This window comes from Rhinoderma darwinii, chromosome 2, assembly GCF_050947455.1.
Source record: "Rhinoderma darwinii isolate aRhiDar2 chromosome 2, aRhiDar2.hap1, whole genome shotgun sequence".
Classification (NCBI taxonomy): Eukaryota; Metazoa; Chordata; class Amphibia; order Anura; family Rhinodermatidae; genus Rhinoderma; species Rhinoderma darwinii.
Window position 1 is genome coordinate 60,668,629 of NC_134688.1, and position 25,844 is coordinate 60,694,472.

The window sequence follows — 25,844 nt, forward strand, 5'->3', positions numbered from 1 at the left end:
TGAGTTTCTCTCCTTTTATGCCCATAGCAGCCAATGACAAAGAGGTATTCTTTGCAGCATGAGATGGTGCATTGTCATGCATGAAGATAATTTTGCTACGGAAGGCACGGTTTTTCTTTCTGTACCACGGAAGAAAGTGGTCAGTCATAAACTCTACGTACTTTGCAGAGGTCATTTTCACACCGTCAGGGACCCTAAAGGGGCCTACCAGCTCTCTCCCCATGATTCCAGCCCAAAACATGACTCCGCCACCTCCTTGCTGACTTCGCAGCCTTGTTGGGACATGGTGGCCATTCACCAACCATCCATCTGGACCATCCAGGGTTGCACGGCACTCATCAGTAAACAACACGGTTTGAAAATTAGTCTTCATGTATTTCTGAGCCCACTGCAACCGTTTCTGCTTGTGAGCATTGTTTAGGGGTGGCCGAACAATAGCTTTATGCACACTTACAAACCTCTGGAGGATCCTACACCTTGAGGTTCGCGGGACTCCAGAGGCACCAGCGGCTTCAAATACCTGTTTGCGGCTTTGCAATGGCATTTTAGCAGATGCTCTCCTAATCCTATTAATCTGTCTGGCAGAAACCTTCCTCGTTATGCCTTTATCTGAATGAACCCGTCTGTGCTCTGAATCAGCCACAAATCTTTTCACAGTGCGATGATCACGCTTAAGTTTTCTTCAAATATCCAATGTTTTCATACCTTGTCCAAGGTATTGCACTATTTCACGCTTTTCGGCAGCAGAGAGATCCTTTTTCTTTGACATATTGCTTGAAACCTGTGGCCTGCTTAATAATGTGGAACGTCCTTCTTAAGTAGTTTTCCTTTGATTGGGCACACCTGGCAAACTAATTGTCACAGGTGTCTGAGATTGATTACAATGATCCAAAGAGCCCTAAGACACAATACCATCCATGAGTTTCATTGAAAATCTAATAATTAAATGTTTATGACACTTAAATCCAATGTGCATAATAACTTGGAACACGGTGTAGTCCCACAACCACTCATTTTGGCTCCTACCTTTCTTGACCACTGGTATTGTTTAACAGGCATTTGGCACATCGATTGGCCAGTCACCTACAACCCATTGTTCATCACTCATTAAAGGGGAGTTCATATGTCATCTACCTGATTAAATGCCCATGTGGACTCGTATATGTTGGGGAGACTACCCAACATGTATCCGGCCATATTTCGAAGCAGAAGTCTACTATAAGATATAACATGTATCTTTTACCCATTCTTCATCAGCTGTGGTAAAACGCACGTCGGGTTCGTAGTGGTATATCCTGGATTTGGTCCTCTCACATTTACGTCTGTGGTAATCTCTGCACGTATCTATTCATGGTTTGGGGGGTTGTTGTTGACCCACTATATTTTTATGTTAATGCAATCATGGGCCAAAATATAGAAGTATATACCCCCTCCTATGATTTGTTTATTTATAGTACCCATAACACTGTCGATATATCCAGGTTAGCAACCAGGTCAGTTTTTATTCCCTTGTATTTGAAGGTTTATGGTTTTTACTATATGTCCATCTAAGTGCTTTGTCACTTATAGAACGGCTTGACGCCATGGTAACCCACTTTGACGTCTTACGTCATGACACACAGAATTAGGGCTTATTCAGACGAACGGGATATATACGCTCGTGTGAATCCGGCCTTAATTTGGATACTCTGTGGTATTTAGTTGGCAGATATTCTAAATCAACGCATGCGATGATCCCCACGCCTGCGCACTGGCCTTTATTAGATGCCCAGTCTCCCTCACAGTGTCTCCATTACCTTTAGCAGTGGCGGGTTCATTTATCCCAATATTATAACTATGTTCCTCAGGTAATTTACAGTTTGATATACAATTATTGAAATCAGGTGTTTCATTCAGTCCCATTGCCACAGGTGTAAATAATCCGGACCCCAGCCATGCAGTCACCTTTACAAACATGAATGGGTCGATCTAAATAGCTCACTGAATTGCAGCGTGGTCCTGTAAAAGGATGAAACCATTGCAACAGGTCAGTTCGTGACATTTTCCTCCTGGATATTCCGTGATCAACTGTGAGTGATATTATTACAAAGTGGAACCGTTTAGGAACCACAGCGACTCAGTCACGAAGTGCAGACCACGTAAAGTTACAGAGCAGGGCCGCCGTGTGCGGTGGCGCATAGTGCATAAAAGTCGCCAATGCTCTGCTGACTCCATAACTGCAGAGCTCCAAACCTCCTCTGGTATTCACATCAGCACAAAAACTGTGCACCAGGAGCTTCATGGCATGGGTTTCCATATCTGAACAGCTGCATGCAATCCTTACATTACTAAGTACAATGCCAAGTGTTAGATGGAGAGCAGCCGCCACTGGACTCTGGAAACGTGTTCTGTGCAGTGAATTACGCCTGGAAAAACGGCTCTATTACCCCTACAAACATCTGCCCACTGCTTGCAATCGGTTTTACGGTGTTCTGTTCCCACGAGGTGTCATTTTACGCGTCACTGTCAAAATACGGTGCGTAAAAAGACGCCCGCGTCAAAGAAGTGCTTGTCACTTCTTGGGACATTTTTGGAGCAGTTTTTCATTGACCCCATTGAAAAACAGCTCCAATAACGTCCGTAAAATACGCCGCGAAAACCGCGAGTAGTTACAAAAACTTCTGAAAGTCACGAGCTGTTTTCAGGCGAAAACAGCTCCGTAATTTCAGACGTATTTTGCTCACTGCGTGTGAACATACCCTTATTCTTATTGTTTTCTTTACATAGAAACGACTTGACAAAGTCAATGTTAATATATTGGTTGGAGATCAGAACATTGACTTTAAAGCGATCTTTAGGTTTATGAAGAATGGTGCCTGAAAAAATTGTATGTTACTTGATGACCAATAAAGCGATCTCTTATTATTGCCTGAAGCCAAGGAGTGCCGAAGGTTTATTAATTATTGGTTTCTAATAAACTAGCAGAGCACTGATCACACACAATCTCCGCAGCACTGCCCTGTGTCACATGATCTCTCAGTGACACAAAGCTTTAATATTCATACTTACATAGGTTGAAAAAAGTCACAGTTCCATCAAGTCCAACCTTCCTCAATAAATTACCCATCATTCATTGCTTGATTAATTATAACCCTCAATGTCATTCATAAATAGGCATCTAGCCACTTTTTAAATGCTGACATATCTGCCATCACCATCAGTACCTCTTGGAGAAGGGCATTCCATTGCTTGACCACTGTAACTGTAAAGAATCCTTTCCCATAGTGTGGTCTGAAACGCACATGCAATGGGTGTCCCCTTGTCCTTTGTAGAGTCGTTGGAAGGAATAAATCATGTGCTAGTTCTCTGTATTGACCACACATATTAATAAGATCCTCTCTTAGACATCTTTTTTCCAAGCTGAACAAGTCCAATTTCCTAGCCTTTCATTGTAAGGCTATGTTCACACACTTAACAAAAAACGGCTGTAAAATACGGGGCTATTTTCAAGGGAAAACAGACTCTGATTTTCAGCCGTTTTTTAAGCATCAAGCGTTTTGTGATGCATTTTTTACGGCTGTTTTTGGAGCTGTTTTTCTATTGACCCAATGAAAAATGGCTCCAAAAACGGACATGCACTTTTTTTACGGGGCGTTTTTAAAAACAACCATGTAAAAAAAACACCCCGTGTGAACGGAACGCCGTTTTTCCCCATTGAAATCAATTGGCAGATGTTTGGAGGCGTTCAGCCCCATATTTTCAGCAGTTTTTCGGGGCGTTTACAGCCTAAGCGACACCTCCCATCCCATTTAATAATCTAGTTGCCTTTGAACCCTCTCCAGTTCTCCTATTTCCTTTTTACAATGTGGAGCCCAAAACTGAATCTCATATTCAAGATGAAGATTTATTACAGGAGATTTATAGGGGGATAATATTACAATTTGAATCACTGGATTTTAGCTCTCTTTTTATACACCCTAAAATCATATTTGCAGCTGCCGCCTGACATTGAGTGCTGCTGTTTAGCTTATTTGTTACCAGAATACCCAGGTCCTTCTCTTGTTCCGTTATCCCCAGTTTTATTTCCATTTAATGTATATGAATTAATGCTATTATTGCCTACTAAGTTGCAATACTTTACATTGATCAACATTACATTTCATGTGCCATGTTTTTGCCCATGCTGCCAGCGTATCTAGGTCTTTGTTATATTTTATAGGCAAACAGAGTTTTAAAAATCCTACAATATTTTGTATCATCAGCAAAAACTGACACCTTGCTATCAATCCCATCCACAAGCTCATTAATAAACAGATTAAAAAGAATTGGGCCGAACACCGATCCTTGTGGTACCCCGCCGCTGACTTCAGCCCATTTTGAGTAAGTACCATTTATAACGACTCTGTTTTCTATCACTTAACCAATCCTTTACCCACTTGCATACATGGTCCACCAGTCCCTGTAGCTTCAGAACAAGACTGTTGTGTGGAACAGAATCAAATGCTTTTGCAAAATCCAAATAAACCACATCAGCCACACGACCAACATCCAAATTCGCACTCACCTCCTCATAGAGACCAAGCATGTTAGTTAGGCACAACCGGGTTTTTCATGAATCCATGCTGGTTATCAGTTATTAGACTCTTCTGCGCTATATACTTTTGCAGTTCATCTCTTAGAATACCCTCAAAAATTTTACATACCACAGATGTCACACTTACTGGACAGTAGTTCCTCTCTTCCACCTTCTTAAAGAGAACCTTTCACCTCCCCATACATGTACAGCTGGGTGCAGCATGTAATGGGCAGGGCTTCACAAACCCTGGGGCACTTTAAAAAAAAATTCTACCCTCCTCCGTTATTTAGATATCGGTGCTGTCATATTTGGCGCCAGCTATTTAAATAACCCCCAGAACAGTCAATGGGGCGTGTACTGGCAAGGGGGCGTGTTACTATGGCTGTGACACTGTCCAATCAGATACAGAGTTTTACAGCAAGAGCGAGGAGAAAGAGTGTGCACGCCCGCTCACAATCTTCAGCTTTCAAGATTAGTCTTCTGCCGAACTGGCAAGGGGGCGTGTCCCTGCTACGGACAGTGTAAGTGCTGTGGAGAGGAGAGCGCGCTCATCTCTTCAGCTCTTGCGATAGATCAGTCTTGTACTTTGTCTGCCGAACTGGCAAGGGGGCGTGTCACTGCCAAAGAGGTATGATAAGCCAAGAGGCATATTTTTTAACAGTATATATTACAAAATGTATTATCTTTGCGTATACTATTTATGGGGACAAAATAACGTCCGCACCAGAAATTCTGTGGCCAGGCATGTGAGTGTTTCCATTCAGGAAAATGGGAGAAACTCTTCATCTACTAGGAACTTGCCAGTCACCTTGCCTGATGTAATGGAGGTCAGCGGACCCGATTTCCCAAAACGTGGGGATCTTAGAGGTAGTACCCCACCTATCAGACATTTATGGCATAAAATACTCCTTTACCAAGCCCTCATAACAATGATGATTCTGGACAAAAATTGGTCTAGCAAAGGTTTACATGCTTACACAAAATTTGGGGTGCCTGCCAAAAGTATGTGAGTGCCAGTTTCTAAATGCAAAAACACACAAATACATGAGAAATGAAAATGTGATACTGCAACGTTCAACCTTCTCGGTTTTTGATTATTTTTCTTATGGAACAAAAAAAAAAAGAAAGAAAGGAATGAGCATGAAATATTCCCTACGGCCAGATAAAAAAAAAAAATCTTAAATAGTTGTGTGCATATTAATTATACATTGACCTTCTACACATTTCACCATGTTTAAAATTCTAAACATTTCTATCATTTATGAATAATCTTTCAATTTTAAATAATTTCCGCAGTAAAACACATTTGTTTATACCCCAAAGTCAAAGTCAGACGTCACAACATTGTGACAATTTACTTTATTATATAGCTATACAGGAAAATCTCATACAATTCACTATCAATGGGATTACAAAAGTAATCATTGGGATTAATTTGCAGAAACCCAAAAAAAAAAAATTGCATTGATTTAAATTTTCAAATAATTTTGTTTTCCAGTTTTTATCAAAAAATTCAAAGCAATTACAGTCCCAATCAGAACCACCAGACAACCAACAAAAATGCACTACAATATTATTTTATTTAGTTACAGAATAATCTATATCAGTACAGGTTGCAGGAAGAAAAAAATAATAATTAGTGCTATATACAAGTGTTAACTTTGTCTTCTTATTTTAACCGTTCTTTACAAATTGAAGTCAGAATGAACAATTTAAGACCAAATGCATATAAAGCATCGTGTCGAGGCTAGAATAGTAATAATAGAATGAACAAAATCATCTGATTACATTAAAATGATGCCAACTCATTGGGGAGGGGAGGGGGACAAAAATGATTACATGGAACGTGTGTTCTGGGGGTTTCTTGAGTACTGTATACAGAACGCCAGGTCAACCTGTGACTTTATGTGTTCCAAAGGCAAAAAGCAATGTATAGTTATATTGTTCTATGACACTATGCCAATCTATGGTTAGATTCTATAATAATGCATTTTATATATTTTTTTTTTAATTAAATATATCCTACACATATTTGTCATTTCAACCAGGAAGACTTTCCTCCCTAGTGGAAAAATATAAAAAAATGTTTATATATCTTTACAGGTTTTTTTTATTATTATTTTTTTTTAAATGACAGAGCTTCATGCTTTAGTGCTGTGCAAATTCATTATAAGCATGTCTTAAATTATCGGGATGAAATGACAAAATGGCATCTTGGGTTTTTTTTTTTCGTTGGAGTCTTCATATCCTTGCAAGCACTAGTATAAATGCAAGTTACAGAAAGAAACGACAGAATAAAACGAGTACTATGGTGGAGATCTGTGGTCTTCGGAGAGAGTCTCTCTTAACCGGTTAAGCATGAGATTGGACAGCAGGTTACGGATGAGCGTTTTCTTCTTTTTCTTCACTGAAAACATCAACGTTTGATATTAAAAACACAAGGTTGATTAATAAAAGGACATCTGCTAAAACCTCCGCACGATAATAATCAAGGCTTATGGACTACAGGAAAATGACCCCTCCCATATTAAGGCTAGGAAAGGCACTCCTCTCGTATGCTTGGTATGAGCATGCATGCAATGTATGCTTGAGATAAGAGTGCACCAATGGTACGTTAACAATGACTCTCCAGCGCCCTCTGCAGAGTGCTTCCAGATTACAGGCACATTTAGCTTTGTTCCTCACATACGGTCGTTTCTCCCGTTACTGCCTTCTGCAGTAACTCCTCTAACACTTATGATTTTCGTCGGATTCCACGTCGTGATTTCCAGTGTAGAACTCGTCTCGTAGATTGTTGTATAAAGTATGGCTACAGCTATCTGTCGTTGAGGTCTAGGTCGGCGACCGGATGTTCGTGCAATCTGCCTATAGACAGCCTGGAATCCGTGATCTGTATATTGTATGCTGTATTGTTGTAGAAGAGAACATATTGAATTATTTTTTTAACCCCTGGAGGACTGAATGCATTAAAAATGGATATACTATAACATACTACAAAGTTACTCTGCAAGATAAACAAAAAAAATAAAAACTTAAAATCAGTATGAGAATGTCCTCGGTCTCTTGCAATGAAGAGAAATCTATGAGAGTGTTCATGTAATATATCACTTCTGTGGAGATTATGACAGGGTGTTGATCTAAGGTTCTCTGAAGCAATGGGTCTCCTCTATTCCAGCAGCATGATAGACAAGGACTATATTACATCACACTTTGCAGACACGTCGTCATTTACAGAATTACGCAGCAATTGCTCTCTCCAGTCTTCTCGCGGTTTCTTTGACCTGGAGAGAAAAAGGAAAAAAACGCGTCATCAATGCAAAAGGTCAAATCACAGCCATACATAATAAACAGAAAACCATGTCAAGAGACCCCGTAACCATAACACGGTAACACAAACGGCTCCATTTATCCTCAATTACCATCGTCTACAATAGGATTTAGTGGTTGTATAGATCACGGACGGCATCTCATCTTTAATAAACTCAAATCGCTGAAACACGAGGAGATAGAAGAGCTTGAGATGATTCAGAGAAAGGTAAATACATCACTTATAGAAACGAAAGATGAAGATACAGAAAGTACCACAAATCCATATGCAGTAAGCGCCCCCTAGTGTTAGCTTCAGGCAGACAGAATTTAATCATAGAAGGGCTTGTCCACACAAAACGGAATTGCTGCAGAAAAATTCTGCAGCAATTCTGTTGCAAGTCAAAGGATTTCTGCTGCGACAAAAACGGACCATTTCCTGCGTTATTTGCGGCAGAAAATAGAGCGTAAATTGCTGTGTTTCTCACAATGTTAGGAGATGGAGACATCTATGAAAAACGCAGCAATTCTGGACACTTTCCGTAGCAGGAATTGACATGCTGCAGTCAGAAAAATATGCACCGCTGGTCAATTTCGGCTCGGAAATTTTACGCAGCATGTGGATGAGATTTGTTAATTCTCATCCACTATGCTGCTACTGTATTCTGCTGCGTTTTTTCTGGCCGAAATTCCAGGTCGGAAAAAACGCAGCAATTCCGGAGCGTGTGGACGAGCCCTTAAGGTGTTTTTTCCCCCTACAATTAAAACTATAGTATCTACAGGATAGGTGGTAAATATTAGATCGTCGGGACCTCCACAGATAACTAGTAACCTCACCAGCACTGCCACAACATATAAAAACTTTAAGGGAGTTACAGAAACAGCTGAGACATATGGCGTCTCCATGACTAAAATCATTGTTTTTTTGGAGACGCGCCTGATGTAAATCACAAGTACGCTTAAAGGAGTTCTCGGCTTTGGAAAATCTCTACTTGTTAGAAGGGTCCCCTGACAATAAGCAGGTCAAAAAGTGTCCTCCTGCTGGGACCACTAGCGATCAGCTGCAATCTGTGGGGAAGCCTGGTAGGAAGTGTTCAATTTCCCTGCAGCGCCACCACAGGGGAAATTACACATTACACACTGCCCATTCAAATCAATGTGTTGTCTGTGTAATGCAGGACAGGACATGTCAGGTCACCCAGAGGGAGAAACTGTTTTTGCAGCCACTCTACCCTCTGTTCAGGATCCTCATCTCTTGGACAGAGGACACCACTCCATTAACTCAGAATACCATAATAGGGGATATGATAACAAGTTTTCTAAACTGCATCAAGTCTGTACAGCAGGGGTCAGCAACATTTGGCACTCCCACTGTTGTGAAACTACAATTCCCAGTATGCCCTGACAGCCTTTGGCTGAAATAAGGCCTTTGGACGTCAGTGCATGCTGGGAGTTTTAGCTTCACAACAGCGGGAGCACGGAAGGTTATAAACCCGTGCTATAGAGAAATGGACACAAAAAGTCATAATCAGCCCTGGTCTCAATATGAGCTGAAGAGAAGCTGCGAGCAGCCGACTTCTCAGAGATTTCCCTGCTCTATTGTTAAATGGATCAGAATAAAAGCAACTTCTATATTGGTTGCAGGGCTGGGCAATTAATCAATTCATTAAAATTTGCCCTGAAGAGCTCTCACGATTCTCTTTAACAGAATCGTTGAATCGATTCTTTAGTGGTGCAGTCCCGCTGTGCTGCAAGAGGAAGCTCCGCCCCACCATTGCCTGGTCTGCCAAGCTCCGCCCCGTTCTGTCCCTGCTTTCCCACGGAACTGCTATTTACAGAACAAAATTATACAGTACGGGACAGCAGTTCTGTGGGGGAAGCAGGGACTCCTAGTATATAGCCACACCGCCCTATAAATACTACCCCCCCTTGTAGATAGTACCGCCCTCCCTTTGAAAAATCGCACTACCGCCCTCCCCTTGCAAATCGCACCACCGCCCTCCCCTTGCAAATCGCACCACCGCCCTCCCCTTGCAAATCGCACCACCGCCCTCCCCTTGCAAATCGCACCACCGCCCTCCCCTTGCAAATCGCACCACCGCCCTCCCCATGCAAATCGCACCACCGCCCTCCCCATGCAAATCGCACCACCGCCCTCCCCTTGCAAATCGCACCACCGCCCTCCCCTTGCAAATCGCACCACCGCCCTCCCCTTGCAAATCGCACCACCGCCCTCCCCTTGCAAATCGCACCACCGCCCTCCCCTTGCAAATCGCACCACCGCCCTCCCCTTGCAAATCGCACCACCGCCCTCCCCTTGCAAATCGCACCACCGCCCTCCCCTTGCAAATCGCACCCCACCCCATTCTTCTTGCAGATCGATCCTTCTAGGAGCTGAAGCTCTGGTCAGGGCGTCGGCAACCTCTGGCCGGGTATTCAGCTCCAATTGGGAGCTGCAGTGGCACGATCTACAAGCGGGGTGGGTGTGCGGCGATCTACAAGCGGGGTGGGTGTGCGGCGATCTACAAGCGGGGTGGGTGTGCGGTGATCTACAAGCGGGGTGGGCCGGGGGCGCTCTCTGCCGGGGGCGCTCTCCGCAAGAAGGGGTGGGGGGCGCTCTCCGCAAGAAGGGGTGGGGGGCGCTCTCCGCAAGAGGGGGTGGCAACATCACTGAGTGGGCACTGTGGCAAACTATGAGGGCACCGAGGCACACTATGAGGGCACCGAGGCACACTATGTGGGCATAAAGGCACACTATCTACAGGGGCATAAAGGCACACTATCTACAGGGGCATAAAGGCACACTACCTACAGGGGCATAAAGGCACACTACCTACAGGGGCATAAAGGCACACTACCTACAGGGGCATAAAGGCACACTATCTACAGGGGCATAAAGGCACACTACCTACAGGGGCATAAAGGCACACTACCTACAGGGGCATAAAGGCACACTACCTACAGGGGCATAAAGGCACACTACCTACAGGGGCATAAAGGCACACTACCTACAGGGGCATAAAGGCACACTACCTACAGGGGCATAAAGGCACACTACCTACAGGGGCATAAAGGCACACTACCTACAGGGGCATAAAGGCACACTATCTACATGGGCACTGTGGTGTTTTCAGGGGATTGGGACAAACCCTGACAAAGGAAATCCATTTAGAGACGCTGATGCAAAATGTACAGGAAAAACGGACAATTGATCAGTTTCTAATGGCAATTTTTTTCACTGACATGTGACTGCAGCCTAAATGACTATGATGCCTGGAGTCCCCTTCACATGTACCGTGGTCGGCCTGGGAAATCCGGCTGAGACACAAACTGTTTTTCACGGTCGTGTGAATACAGCCTTAATGTCATTTACTTAACACCCCATTGTCGGGCCGGTACAGCAGGGGGTCCTGCTCAGACCTCAGACACTATAATGTAATCTCGCCCCAGAGTGCCCGCTCGGCGCCATCTGCCTGGCCCTGCTGCGATTTACCCTGCTCTCGTCTGCAATGTCGGAGACCAGCTGAGGTGGTAACTGCCAGAGTCGGATGTTCGTGCACGCAGTATAGAATTGATTAGATATTCTGCTAACCTGTTCACTTCTGGGGAACACAGAAGTTTTAGATTTTTCAAATTTATTTAAAAAAAAAAAAAGTATTTGCAGAGGTTAAAAGTTGTGAAGTAACGTACAATTATTTTAGTAATATAAGTTAAAAAGTTATTTATATAAAGAAAATAATTTATAAAATTATGTCTTGGTTTCTTCTACTGCTAAATAAACGGAAAAAAAAAAAAGAAAATAGTGTTTGAAATCAAAAATCGCCCAAAGTGTTGAAAAAAAAACCTAGATTTTTTTTTTTTTTACAAAAATCGCTTAGCCCTAATTGGACGTATATCCGGGAATTGCTATAGAAGCCATTCCCTAATATACAAGCACAGGAATACACAAAGTTCCCACCAACAGTCCATATCTTTAGGTCACCTGTCCACATCAAATAATATCTTGGGGTTAAAAAATGTAAAAAGAATAATTCTATAAAGCTGCGTTACTGGGGTAAGAGGCAGTGATTGGGACAGCTTCTTTGATCATGTGAGCGCCCTGTCATTGCTCCGTGAAGGGGATGCTTTTTTAGTAAAATGCCTTGTTAAAGTTCAGCAAGTAAATTACACATGACTCGCAGGGAATCATGCCAGTAACTTCATGTTGGGGAAATGTCAAGTTACTTATCAGTCTGGAATTTTAAATAAAATTGAATATTAAATATTAAGAATAATCAAGTGAACGAGAGATAATGAAGCAGAAAATGAGGTTCATGTGTTGTCTGGATAGTCTGCAGGCCCAGCAGGGGGCGCCATGATGAGAACACAAATCCCATTAATGTACTAGCCTTAATGGCCAGCAGAGAAGGGTATAGATCTGTATGGATATATCTGTAAGAGACCATGTGTAGAGAGAGTAGCACCACTTAACCCTTAAAGGACCACTAAATCTAAAGCTAGCACCTTATAAAAGAGCTGCCAACATCATTCACACATTATAATAATAATCATTTATATAGTGTCAACATATTCCATAGCACTTTACAATTTAGAGGGAACATGTACAGAAAATACAACATTACATAGTGACAAACTAACAAATCAAAACAAGAGGAGTGAGGACCCTGGTCACAAGAGCTTACAATCTATGAGGAAATAAGGGAGACACAAAGTGTAAAAAGTGCTTGTTCAGTACAATAGTCCCGCCATCTTTTATACACATGGGGCAGTACACATAAAGCTGCATGAGTCGGTCACCACCCAGTATCTATGTGTGAGAGAGATAACGTGCATTAGGGTGTAAGGAGTGTGGGGGATACAGCTGAATGAGGGGGTCAGGTTCTGATGGGGGGGGGGGGGGGGGAGGATTTCAGATTAGGGAATGTTATAGGCCTGTCTAAAAAGATGTGTTTTCAGGACACTTAAACCTGTGGATGTTGGGAATTAATCTGATTGTCTGGGGCAGCACATTCCAGAGGACGGGTGCAGCACGAGAGAAATCCTGGAGACGGTAGTGGGATGTTCGGATTATGGAGGATTTTAATCTAAGGTCGTTGGCAGAACGTAGAGCTCGAGTAGGCTGGTAGACAGAGATGAGGGAGGAGATATAAGGAGGTGCAGCACTGTGGAGAGCTTTGTGGGTGAGAGTAATACATTTATATTATAATCTAAAGTGAATGGGAAACCAGTGCAGTGACTGGCACAGGGTAGAGGCGTTGGTGTAGTACTTGGTCAATGTATGTCTGGAGGTTCTCAGAATTATGGGGATATGAGAGATAAAGTAATGGGGACATATGGCAAAGTTGGTGGGGGTGCTCGCTACGAAGGCTGGAGGTACTATTTGAGATACCCTCCCCCATTACATCAACACGTCCCAAAATGGAACATAAAACTGGGTTATCTATACCGGACACTGCTTAATGAAATTTGTGCTTGGTCGGTGGTTTAACATTTGTTACAATGTGGACTCTGCTACCTCGTAGGAACGTCTAGTTCTATGTATTTCCATACTTTATAGCTACAGAGTGATTTGTCCTAAAATAAGTGTCTATGTAGCCAACAGCTGAAACTGAATGCAAATGAGATCTCCATAGCCAGACGCTGACGACCTTTTTCGCTCAGAATGACAAATACATAAAGCCACGAAGTGCTGCTCAGATTTCAGGCCACACTCTCATATTTTATAAGCATATTTCCAATAATAAAGTTCTTGATAACATTGTTTTCTCATCCTATATATTCACTATAGCTTCCTGTACACACGGCAGATTTTTTGCAAAAACGTCTGACTGTCCGACTCATCTGATTGGAACTTGTGGAAATCCCTGCCCCCACTGCAGAACCAACCACATTTATGTATGGAATGGACCTTCCACTTCTAGGCCGTGTTCACATCAGGCCTTTTAGGCCGTGTTTTGACGGAATAGCGCAATAGACTGCGCTATCGATTCCATCAAGAACAACGGAACCCTGTCACAATGGTGACAAACGGTAACCTTTAGCAATGTTTCCGTCACCATTGAGATCAATGGTGAGGGAAACGGAAGCTAAGGTTTCAGTTTGCCTTTCCATTGAGGGGTTACCCGACAGGAACCTCCCACGGAACCCCTTAACGGAAGGGCAACGCTGATGTGAACAGGCCATAGTTGCTGAAATGTCTTGCTGAGACTGCTGCATGTGAACATCCCTAAAGCCTAGTTCACACAGTATCTTGCAGGCAGAAAAATCTGCCGCAAAATTCCTTTAGGATCTGCCTAAGATTTTGTGCTGTGGCCATTGAGGACCACAAGCGGAAAACGCTTTTTCTGCCTCCAATTGATTTCAATGGGAGGTTAGAGGCAGAATTACGGCAAGAAAGGACATGCAAATCACAGAAAAATAACTATATTAATTTAAAGTCACTGAACAGGCCATACTTACTCAGGCCCCATGCACATGACCGTATGTTTCATCCGTAATTACCCATTCATTTCTATTGGCCACCTTTCAGTATTTTTACTGATGGGTGTCCGTGCTGAAAAAATTATAGAACCTGTCCTATTCTTGTCCGTAATTACGGCAAGGACACTCCCATAGAAGCCTATGTGCGCTTCCGTAAATACGGACGGCTACAGACGTGCATCCGTAAACCATCCGTATTTACAGAAGCGATGCTATGCAACATGTTGGTGACATCATTTGCAGCTTCCCTCTTTTATTATGGATCCGTATATACGGATGAAAAACGGATGCAATACGGACTGTATCTACAGACACCTTTATATACGGACTACGGATCCGTATTTACGGATAGAAGAAAATACGGCCGTGTGCATGGGGCCTTACAAGGGCAGGTACACACATCAGTTCCCAGCAGGGTGCAGACAGGCCACGATACTACATAGAGGGAGATTGTTCATCAGTATATTGCACCTGGGCAGACACTTTCACGCCTACTATGTGACTGGCACACTTATACTTCTTGCACACGACCGAGTTGGGCCGTGAAAAACGGTCCGTGTGTCGGCCGGAATTCCCAGCCCGACCGCGGTACAGGTGAACGAGACTTGCCATCAGACATTTTATGATGCTAGGAGTCTCTGACTCCCCACGGAACTCCTGTTCCGTACTGTATAATTTTGTTCAGTAAGAAACCGCAGTCGAGGAGGAAGAGACTCCTAGCATCATAAATGCCTAAGATGCCATTCACCTGTACCGCACTGGTCATGTGCAAGAGGTGTTATAGAAGATATCTGTGTGCAATAAGAATCCTAAGCAGCCCCCTCATGAATAGTAGGTGTGAGTGTTTTTAACAGTATTTTGCACCTGAGCAATCTCCATCTATGTAGCGTTGTGGCTTGTCTGCATCCTGCAGGGAACTGGTACGTGTACCTGCCCTTGTGTCAGTAAGTATGACCTGTTCAGGGATTTTAAATTAATATAGTTATTTTTCTGTGATTTGTTTGTAATAGGAGTGTAGGGACTCGCAATATGATGGGGACCCTTGACGCGGGTTGCGAGATTGCGTATTTTGGCAAAAATAGCAACTAATACCTCATGTTTATCATGGATAGATATTCAGGATGCAGCCAGGCTTTGTAATGCTGGGGGAGAATAGTGTGTCAATACTTTGTGGGGTACAGTTAGGAGGTGCTGGGCAGCCCGCCTGATCTAATAGTATGGGCGTAACTAATAGGCTGCAACTTACAGAAGCTATATCTGGGCGCAATGATAATACTAAGCAGCCATCCCCCTCATAAACAGTAGGTGTGATAGTGTCTGTTCATCAGCATTTTGCACCTGGGCAATCTCCCTCTATGTAGCATTTCGGTTTATCTGCGTCCTGCTAAAATCTTCGTCACAAAAACGTCTGAAATCGCCTCACGTTGATTTGAATGGGAGGCGATTTCAGAAGTTTTTTGGCGCAGATTCCCACGCGGTTTCCGCATCACAATAAGCGACAAAAAAATCTCAGTGTGAACTGGGCCTAACAGTTCCCAATTACTTAGGTAATAAGCGTTCATTAATGTTGGTTAACCAAGTTGTTACATTCCCTGACACCATAAACTCATGGAGAATTCCTGGCTCTTTTTATGCAAGCTTAAAGAGGACTGGTCCGGATATATGTGTTTCCATAAATACTTTCCTTACTTTGCTGTTCCTCTGTTATTGCTCATGGAAATGTATGAATAAATTGATAACTAGGTGTTACCATTCTAAATTAGAATGGGTCGTGTCTCTACACAGCCTGACACTGTCCAATAAATACAGACAGTGTCTGACTGGGTAGAAACTTGCTCCATTAACAAGGAGGATGGTATCGCCCAGTTGTCAATTTATTGATATCTTTCCAGGAGAAATAACAGAGGAACGACAATGCACAGTTCAGAGAAAAGATTCTCCAGCATATTTTTTATCATGGGGTACAAGTATTTACTAAAACAGATATGTCAGGACAACGGAGAAGACCTTTTTAAAGGGACCCTATGGTTTTATAGATCCTTTTATGTGTCAAGCATCAGCGGGGGTCCATGAGCTGGGACCCTCACAAACCGCTAGACACAAGGGACTCCTCAGAGCACACGCCTTGTTTTACTTTGGAGATTTCCATATACGGACATATGAAGACAGAATCTGCATGCGGGTCACAAGACTGGCAATTTTGCTGGATCGGGAAAACAGATTTAGGCCAAGTTCACACAGTTCAGTTCTTGATGCGCATGCTTGGACAAAACAGGGAGTGGATAAAAAAATAGAAAGAAGTCTTTCCTTTATACGTTTCCTGCCTTCAAGCTCCACACTAGAGTGCTTAAAAAACTGAAGCAAATCGGCCTTGCGTGAACCTGGCCTTAGGAAGACTTCCAACCTTTCCCACCAATAACCAGCCATTTAAAGGAGACTGCTGCTCCTTTTAGACGTCATGCCGTTTCACTCTCTAACCGGCATGTGACAAGAGTCCTCCCATGGTGAGCCGGCCTGTTGTTGATGGTCAATGTCCTATTATTATGAAAGGCGGCCAAATTTCCCCTCTGGCTCCCCTCCTGCATTCTGTGATGTGATCCAGCCTTTGTTAGGGAGATCCAAGCATGTGATACATGAGATATACGACAATAGCCTAGTGTAGTACTATAGTGAAGTCATTGTCCCGGTACCGGAGTGCCACGCTGTGCTAAGAAATCCAGCTCTCATTTACAATCTGATGATCTATTGGCTTCAGTTCTCAACACATACCTGAAGTTACTCAAGATCATTAAGAATTCAATTGTAATCCTAGCCTGCAAACCGGAGTCTTAATACACAGGTTTTCTGCCGCTTCACCGTGAAGCAGATCTGAAGATTATGCCAAGATTTATGCAGGTAAGGGCCTGTTCACATCACCATTGCCCTTCCGTTGAGGGGTTCCATCGGAGGTTTCCGTCGGGTTAACCCCTCAACGGAAAGGCAAATGGAAACCTAAGCTACCGTTTCCCTCACCACTGATATCAATGGTGAAAGAAACCTAGCTAATGGTTTCTGTCTGCCACCGTTGTGACATGGTTCCGTTGTTCTTGACGGAACCAATAGCGTAGTCGACTGCGCTATAGATTCAGTCAAAACGACAGAACCATGTCACAACGGTGACAGACGGAAACCATTAGCTAGGTTTCAGTCACCATTGATATCAGTGGTGAGGGAAACGGAAGCTGAAGTTTCCGTCTGCTTTCTGCTGAGGGGTTCGACGGAAACCTCCGATGGAACCCCTCAACTGAACACAGACGGTGATGTGAACACAGCCTTACCTTGGCACACAGAGGAAACCCCTATTTACTTACAGGTGCAACAGCCCGATGGGGATGAGGGAAAGTGCGGAGACCAATGTTGGGAGTTGTAGTACTCACGGTGGCTGTAGTCCTCTCACACTCCTGCGGAGCTGGCACAGTGAAGGAGGGGGATCTGCATATGTATGGGTGGTAGTTGTTGATTCCCCCTGGGGCACACCCTGTGGTGCTGTCTCCTGGTGGATGGGATATGGGGTGCCCTTGTTGTTAGTGGGTGCAGTGCAGAGTAACACACAGGAGACGGTGATGTAACTTGGTATAATAATAACTCACAGTTTCTGTACTGGAAGATTGCAGGCTGCAGCTCGGCTCCACATAGAAGTTATTATCCAGCTAGGGCAGGCGGGATGAGTCAGGCTGAGACAGTTTCCTATCTGCAAGCAGCAAAATGAACTTTCTTCTCTCTTGCTTTCCTTCTCTTTAAGCAGGTTTGTTTCCCTGTATTAATTTCTAGTTCAGGCCAGAAGCTTTCTGAACTAAATATGCTGTGAGGCCCAGTATTATATCAGCTCTCCTCACAGGCTGTCTTCCCTCGTTCCTCTCCTGGAACCGACTCCTCTACAACTTTCTGCTGCAAAGCCTCATGGGAACTGCCTCAGACCCTCCTCTCCAGCCACACCCTTTACAGGCTGGAAAAATAGATTGTAATGACAATTCTGCATCACTAGGTGGCAGCATAACACAACATATAACATTATGTTCAATGCATTACAATGTAAACAATACTCCTCTATGGTATTGTCAGGACACTACACAGGGATTTCTGGTTTTAGAGCTTAATCTCTGAAAAAATGTAAAGTTCTACAGCTCTCTAATATTCTGTGTGTTTAACCCCTTCCCGACATTTGACGTACATGTACGTCATGGAAAGCATTGACTTCCCGCAAAATGCCGTACATGTACGTCAAATGTTTGGCACCGGCTCAGAAACTGAGTCGGTGCCATCATGACCGGATCTCAGCTGTATCTTACAGCTGACATCCGACTGTAACGGCGGGGACCGAAATTAGCTTCGATCCCCGCCATTAACCCCTTAAGTGCAGCGCTCAAACGCGATCGCTGCACTTAAGGTGTTTGCAGCTCATCGGAGCCCCAGCAATGAAATTGCCGGGGTTCCGGTGGCTGCAATGGCAACCGGAGGCCTAATACTGGCCTCCCGGTCTGCCTAGCACCGAAGCCGGTCAAGATCCGCCCGGCGGCGGAGCCTGATCGGCTTCCGTAGCTGCCGGCAAGATGGTCAGGAGCTGATCCGGCGTCATCAGCGGTGGAAGTCAGCTGTACTGTACAACTGACATCCACCAGTAACGGCAGGAACCGGAGCTAGCTCCGATCCCTGCCATTAACCCCTTCGATGCAGCAATCGAAAGCGATTGCTGATCGTAGCGGTTACTAGCAGATCGCCAGCCCTGACAGGCAATCGGGACTGGCGACTGCTGTTATGGCAACAGGAGACACAATGGTCTCCTGCTCTGCCATTACGGAAGCCTATTAGGCCCCGCCGGGAGGCGAAGCCTAATCGGCTTGCTGTCAGTGAATGACTGACAGATCTAATACATTGCACTACATAGGTAGTGCAATGTATTAGAAAAAAAAAAATCTGACCGTTGGACCTTCAAGTCCCCTGGTGGGACTTGAAGAAAAGTGTAAAAAAAGTATAAAAAAGTGTAAAAAAAAAAGTGCAAAAAATAAAAGTTTGAAAACAATAAAAGTTTCAAATAATCAAATAAAACACAATCCCCCTTTTACTCTTATCAAGTCCTTTATTATTGAAAACTAAAAATAAATCATATGTATTTGGTATCGCCACGACCGTAACGACCTGAGGTATCAAAATATTGTATTATTTATTGCACGCGGTGAACAGCGTAAAAAAAACCGTAAAAAACGTTACCAGAGTTTCTGTTTTTTAGTCACTTTGCCCTACAAATATTAGAATAAAAAGTGATCAAAAAGTCGCACGTATCCAAAAATGGTACCTATAAAAACTATAGCTCGTCCCGCAAAAAACAAGCCCTCATACAGCTCCGTCGACAAAAAAATTAAAACGTTATGGTTCTCACAACTTTGCGACAGAAAAAAAATACATTCTTTTTACAAAAGTAATTTTATTGTGAAAAAAGTTGTAAAACATAAAAAAATGCTATAAATTAGGTATCGCCACAATCGTACTGACCCACAGAATAAAGTTAACATGTAATTTACAACGCATGGTGAACGCTGTATAAAAAAACCGAAAAAAGCTGTGCCAGAATTGCATTTTTTTGTTTACCTGGCATCCCAAAAAATAGGATAAAAGGTGATCAAAAAGTCACATGTACCCCAAAATGGTACCAATAATAACTACAGCTCATCCCGCAACAAACCAGCCCTCATACCGCTACGTCTATGAAAAATAAAATTAGTTATGGCTCCAATAAGTCAGGAAATAAAAAAATATGCAGTTGTGCCCGAGGGGAACATTTCTTCTGTTTGAAGAGGCGATTTATCAAGGACCTAAAATTAGGGAACCAGGAAAGGGAGGGCCCAAACATATCCGCTGGAAGCGACGGTGCCCGTATTATACCAGGACAACACTTCCCAGCAAAATTCCCCAAACTACAAAGGTGCGGAGTGTGGACCAAAAGGGGGATAAGAAATGACACCATTTATCAGTGCGACATTGGCCTGTGCGGAAAGGATTGCTTCACAGCGTAACACACATCTATGGATTATTTATTTTTTTTCATACCACCTGACTATGCCCCTTATATACTCCGCCCCGCTTACATGTACCCCCACATTATAAAACACCAGCAATACTCAAACAAATTTAGTACCAAGCAAAATCCGCTCTCCAAAAGCCAAATGGTGCTCCCTCGGCTCTGAACCCTACAGCGTGCCCAAACAGCAGTTTCCTTCAACATATATGGCATCGTCATACCCGGGAGAACCCTTTTAACAATTTTTGGGGTGTGTGTCTCCAGTGTCATAAGCTGGGCACGACATATTTGCCACTGAATGGCATATCTAGGGAAAAATATAAATTTTTAATTTGCACCATCCGCAGTGCATTCATTTATGGAAAAGACCTGTTGGGTGAAAATGCTCACTACACCTCTTAATAAATGCCTTGAGGGGTGCAGTTTCCATAATGGGTTCACTTCTCAGGGGTTTCTTTTTATTATTTCACATCTGAGCCTCTGCAGTTGTGAACCAATACTTTGTAAATCGCCAAATTAGGCCTCCACTCCGCATGGTACTCTTCACTCCTGAGCCCTGTCATATGTCCAGGCAAAAGATTAGGGCCACATGTAGGGTGTTTCTAAAACCGGGAAACACTGCATAATAATTAGAGAGCTGTCTTGTTATGGTGGCACAAGCCGGGCACCACATATTGGCATATCTATGGAAGAAAATCCCATTTTCACTCTGCAACATCGAGTGAACACTAATTTCTACAAAACACCTGCAGGGTTAAAATGCTTACTACACCCCTTGGTAAATGCATTGAGGGGTGTCGTTTCCAAAATGGGGTCACTTCTGGGGGGTTTCCACTGTTTTGGGCCCACAGGCGCCCAGAAACCAATCCAGCAACATCTGCACTCCAAATGGCGGTCCTTTCCTTCTGAGCCCTGCCGTTTGCCCAAACAGCAGTTTATGACCACATATGGGGTATTGCCGTACTCGGGAGAAATTGCTTTACAAATTTTGGGTTCTTTTTTTCCTTTATTTGTTGAGAAAATGAAAAAATTTGCGCTAAAGCTACGTCTTATTGAAGAAAAAGGACTGTTTTTATTTTCACTGCCTAATTCTAATAAATTCTATGAAACGTCTGTGGGGTCAAAATGCTTACTACACCCCTAGATGAATTCCTCAAGAGGTGTAGTTTCCTAAATGGAGTCCCTTTTTGGGCGTTTTCATTGTTTTGTCCCCTCAGGGGCTTTGCAAATGTGACATGGCCTCCGCTAACCATTCCTACTAAATGTGATCTCAAAAAGCCAAATAGTGCCGTTTCCCTTCTAAGCCCTGCCGTGTGTCAAAACAGCCGTTTATTACCACATGTGGGGTATTGTTTTACTCGGGAGAAATTGCTTTACACATTTTGTGGTGCTTTATCTCCTTCAGTCCTTCTGGAAATGAGAAAAAATTAGCTAAACCTAGATTTTTTTTAAAAAAATGTAGATTATTATTTTCAGGGCCTACTTCCAATATTTTCTGCAAAAAAACTGTGGGGTCAAATCGCTTACTATACCCCTAGATAATTTCCTCAATGGGTGTAGTCTCCAAAATGGGGTCACTTGTGGGGGGTTTCCACTGTTTTGTCCCCTCAGGGGCTTCGTAAATGTGACATGGCCTCCGCAAACCATTCCTGCTAAATGTGGACTCCAAAAGCCAAATGGCGCTCTTTCCCTTCTAAGCCCTGCCGTGTGTCCAAATATCCATTTATTACCACATGTGGGGTATTGTTTTACTCGGGAGAAATTGCTTTACAAATTTTGCGATGCTTTTTCCCCTTTAGTCCTTGTGGAAATGAGAAAAAAAATCGCTAAACCTACATTTTCTTTGAAGAAATGTTGATTTTAATTTTCACGGCCTACTTCCAATAATTTCTGTAAAAAACCTGTGCGGTCAAAATGCTCACTACACCCCTAGATAATTTCCTTGAGGTGTCTAGTTTCCCAGATGGGGTCACTTTTGGGGGATTTTGACTGTTTTGGCACCGCAAGAGCCCTTCAAACCTGGCATGGTGCCTAAAATATATTCTAACAAAAATAAGGCCCCAAAATCCACTAGGTGCTGCTTTGCTTCTAAGGCCGGTGCTTCAGTCCAGTAGCACGCTACGGCCACATGTGGGATATTTCCTAAAACTGCAGAAACTGGGCAACAAATATTGAGTTGCATTTCTCTGGTAAAACCTTCTGTGTTATAAAAAAAATTGTATTAAAAATTTATTTCTGCAAAAAAATATGAAATTTGTAAATTTCACCTCTACTTTGCTTTAATTCCTGTGAAATGTGTAAAGGGTTAAGACATTTTCTAAATGCTGTTTTGAATACTTTGAGGGGTGAAGTTTTTAAAATGGGGTGACTTTTTTGGGGTTTCTAATATATAAGGCCCTCAAAACCATTTCACAACTGAACTGGCCCCTGTAAAAATGGCCTTTTGAAATTTTATTGAAAATGTGAGAAATTGCTGCTAAAGTTCTAAGCCTTGTGACGTCCTAGAAAAATAAAAGGATGTTCAAAAAACGATGCCAATCTAAAGTAGACATATGGGGGATGTTAATTAGCAACAATTTTGTGTGGTATAACTGCCTGTCTTACAAGCAGATACATTTAAATTGAGAAAAATGCAAATTTTTGCAATTTTTCACTATATTTTCGTGTTTTTCACAATTAAATACTGAATGTATCGACCAAATTTTACCACTATCTTAAAGTCCAATGTGTCACGAGAAAACAATTTCAGAATCGCCCGGATAGGTAAAAGCATTTCAACGTTATTACCACATAAAGTGAAACATGTCAGATTTGAAAAATGAGGCTCTGTCAGGAAGGTCAAAAGTGGCTAAAGAGGGAAGGGGTTAACTTCCTCATTTTCAATATATTTGTTTGCGGTCAGCGAACGAGAACATTCTTGTTTACATTACATTGCTAGACCCTTGTGCTCCGTCCATTTCGGCCCTGTGCCCAGAGCATTCAAATCTGTCTTGTGGCAGGCTCCCTTTACACAAAAACTCCTGTCCCCCCCCCCCATAATTCTGCCGGTTAACAGTTGCATTTGATGTAAAATCTCTCATTGAAATATATTACAGCCATGTTTTAGTAACCAGACGTTCAACTTCTTTATCAGAAAGATCGAGCTTTTAATGAAATGTGTGAATGCATGAGAAAGGCTGCAGTATAAATCACTACAAAGTGAAAGACAGGGAGGCAGTACTATCTGCACCTACATCATTTATAAGGAGGCAGTACTATCTTCACCTACATCATTTATAAGGAGGCAGTACGATCTGCACCTACATCATTTATAAGGAGGAAGTACTATCTGCACCTACATAATTTATAAGGAGGCAGTACTATCGGCACCTACATCATTTATAAGGAGACAGTACTATCTTCACCTACATCATTTATAAGGAGGAAGTACTATCTGCACCTACATCATTTATAAGGAGGCAGTACGATCTGCACCTACATCATTTATAAGGAGGCAGTACTATCTGCACCTACATCATTTATAAGGAGGCAGTACTATCTGCACCTACATCATTTATAAGGAGGCAGTACTATCGGCACCTACATAATTTATAAGGGGGCAGTACTATCTGTGCCTACAAGATTTACAGGGAGACACGGTACCCTCCATCACAATGTTTTGTCTTAAAAGCATTTTGGAGCCTTTAAAAAGGAAGGATTCATCCCTCTTTGGACTGTAGTGAAAACCACCAACATACTGTATGTCATGTGTAAAATCAAACATAATAAAAGATTACACTGGAGTCCGGTAATCCCATTCTATAATCTAGAGGTAGATAAACTGCTTTCTGCTGGCACAGCACTGTACGGCCGGCACAACAGAAGGAAAGACACAATTGCCGGCTTCTGATCTAGACCAAGATTGTAAAAAAAAAAATCACTGTAAAACCACATACCTTGAGAATTTGGTTCTGGCAATGTCTCTCTGGCAACCAAGTGCATCACTGTTGTCTTGCCAAGGGGAAGTTTTAATGCTGTATGAAGCAAAACAACAATGTATTAAACTAGGACATCATCAATAAACACATGAACAGTGTCCTGACAACACCATAGACATTTCATAAAGTAAAAACAATCGGATTAGAACACTGCAGGGCGATGGAAAATACAATCCTGCCAGTCCTCTGGAAAGGTCAGCCCAAATAGAAGTACGGTTTACAGCAGCCTATACTCTGTAAATGCTGACAGACTATTGAGATGCCGGTTGGTAGATAATAGCCTCATGAGCACATGAACAGAATGCAGGTTACTTTATGGCATGGAAAGGGATTTGTAGATCTACAGTGAAGGAAATAAGTATTTGATCCCTTGCTGATTTTGTAAGTTTGCCCACTGTCAAAGACATGATCAGTCTAGAATTTTTAGGCTAGGTTAATTTTACCAGTGAGAGATAGATTATATAAAAAAAAAACAGAAAATCACATTATCAAAATTATATATATTTATTTGCATTGTGCACAGAGAAAAAAGTATTTGATCCCTTTGGCAAACAAGACTTAATACTTGGTGGCAAAACCCTTGTTGGCAAGCACAGCAGTCAGACGTTTTTTGTAGTTGATGATGAGGTTTGCACACATGTTAGATGGAATTTTGGCCCACTCCTCTTTGCAGATCATCTGTAAATCATTAAGATTTCGAGGCTGTCGCTTGGCAACTCGGATCTTCAGCTCCCTCCATAAGTTGTCGAAGGGATTAAGGTCTGGAGACTGGCTAGGCCACTCCATGACCTTAATGTGCTTCTTTTTGAGCCACTCCTTTGTTGCCTTGGCTGTATGTTTCGGGTCATTGTCGTGCTGGAAGACCCAGCCACGAGCCATTTTTAATGTCCTGGTGGAGGGAAGGAGGTGGTCACTCAGGATTTGACGGTACATGGCTCCATCCATTCTCCCATTGATGCGGTGAAGTAGTCCTGTGCCCTTAGCAGAGAAACACCCCCAAAACATAATGTTTCCACCTCCATGCTTGACAGTGGGGACGGTGTTCTTTGGGTCATAGGCAGCATTTCTCTTCCTCCAAACACGGCGAGTTGAGTTAATGCCAAAGAGCTCAATTTTAGTCTCATCTAACCACAGCACCTTCTCCCAATCACTCTCAGAATCATTCAGATGTTCATTTGCAAACCTCAGACTGGCCTGTACATGTGCCTTCTTGAGCAGGGGGACCTTGCGGGCACTGCAGGATTTTAATCCATTACGGCGTAATGTGTTACCAATGGTTTTCTTGGTGACTGTGGTCCCAGCTACCTTGAGATCATTAACAAGTTTCCCCCGTGTAGTTTTCGGCTGAGCTCTCACCTTCCTCAGGATCAAGGATACCCCACGAGGTGAGATTTTGCATGGAGCCCCAGATCGATGTCGATTGACAGTCATTTTGTATGTCTTCCATTTTCTTACTATTGCACCAACAGTT

At 42.9% G+C, this 25,844-nt stretch overlaps 1 protein-coding gene across 1 annotated transcript in view; it reads right to left on the bottom strand.

Annotated features, from left to right (window-relative positions):
- Window positions 1-5,884: 5,884 nt before the first annotated feature.
- UBL3 (ubiquitin like 3) overlaps window positions 5,885-25,844 on the bottom strand; it is a 126,746-nt gene continuing 106,786 nt past the window's right edge. The window contains exons 4-5 of the mRNA XM_075851682.1: window positions 24,332-24,409; window positions 5,885-7,836 (exon numbers count right to left, since the gene is read on the bottom strand). Coding sequence (XP_075707797.1) covers window positions 7,784-7,836; window positions 24,332-24,409 — 131 coding nt within the window. The 3' untranslated portion in view covers window positions 5,885-7,783. The remainder of the gene's footprint in view (window positions 7,837-24,331; window positions 24,410-25,844) is intronic.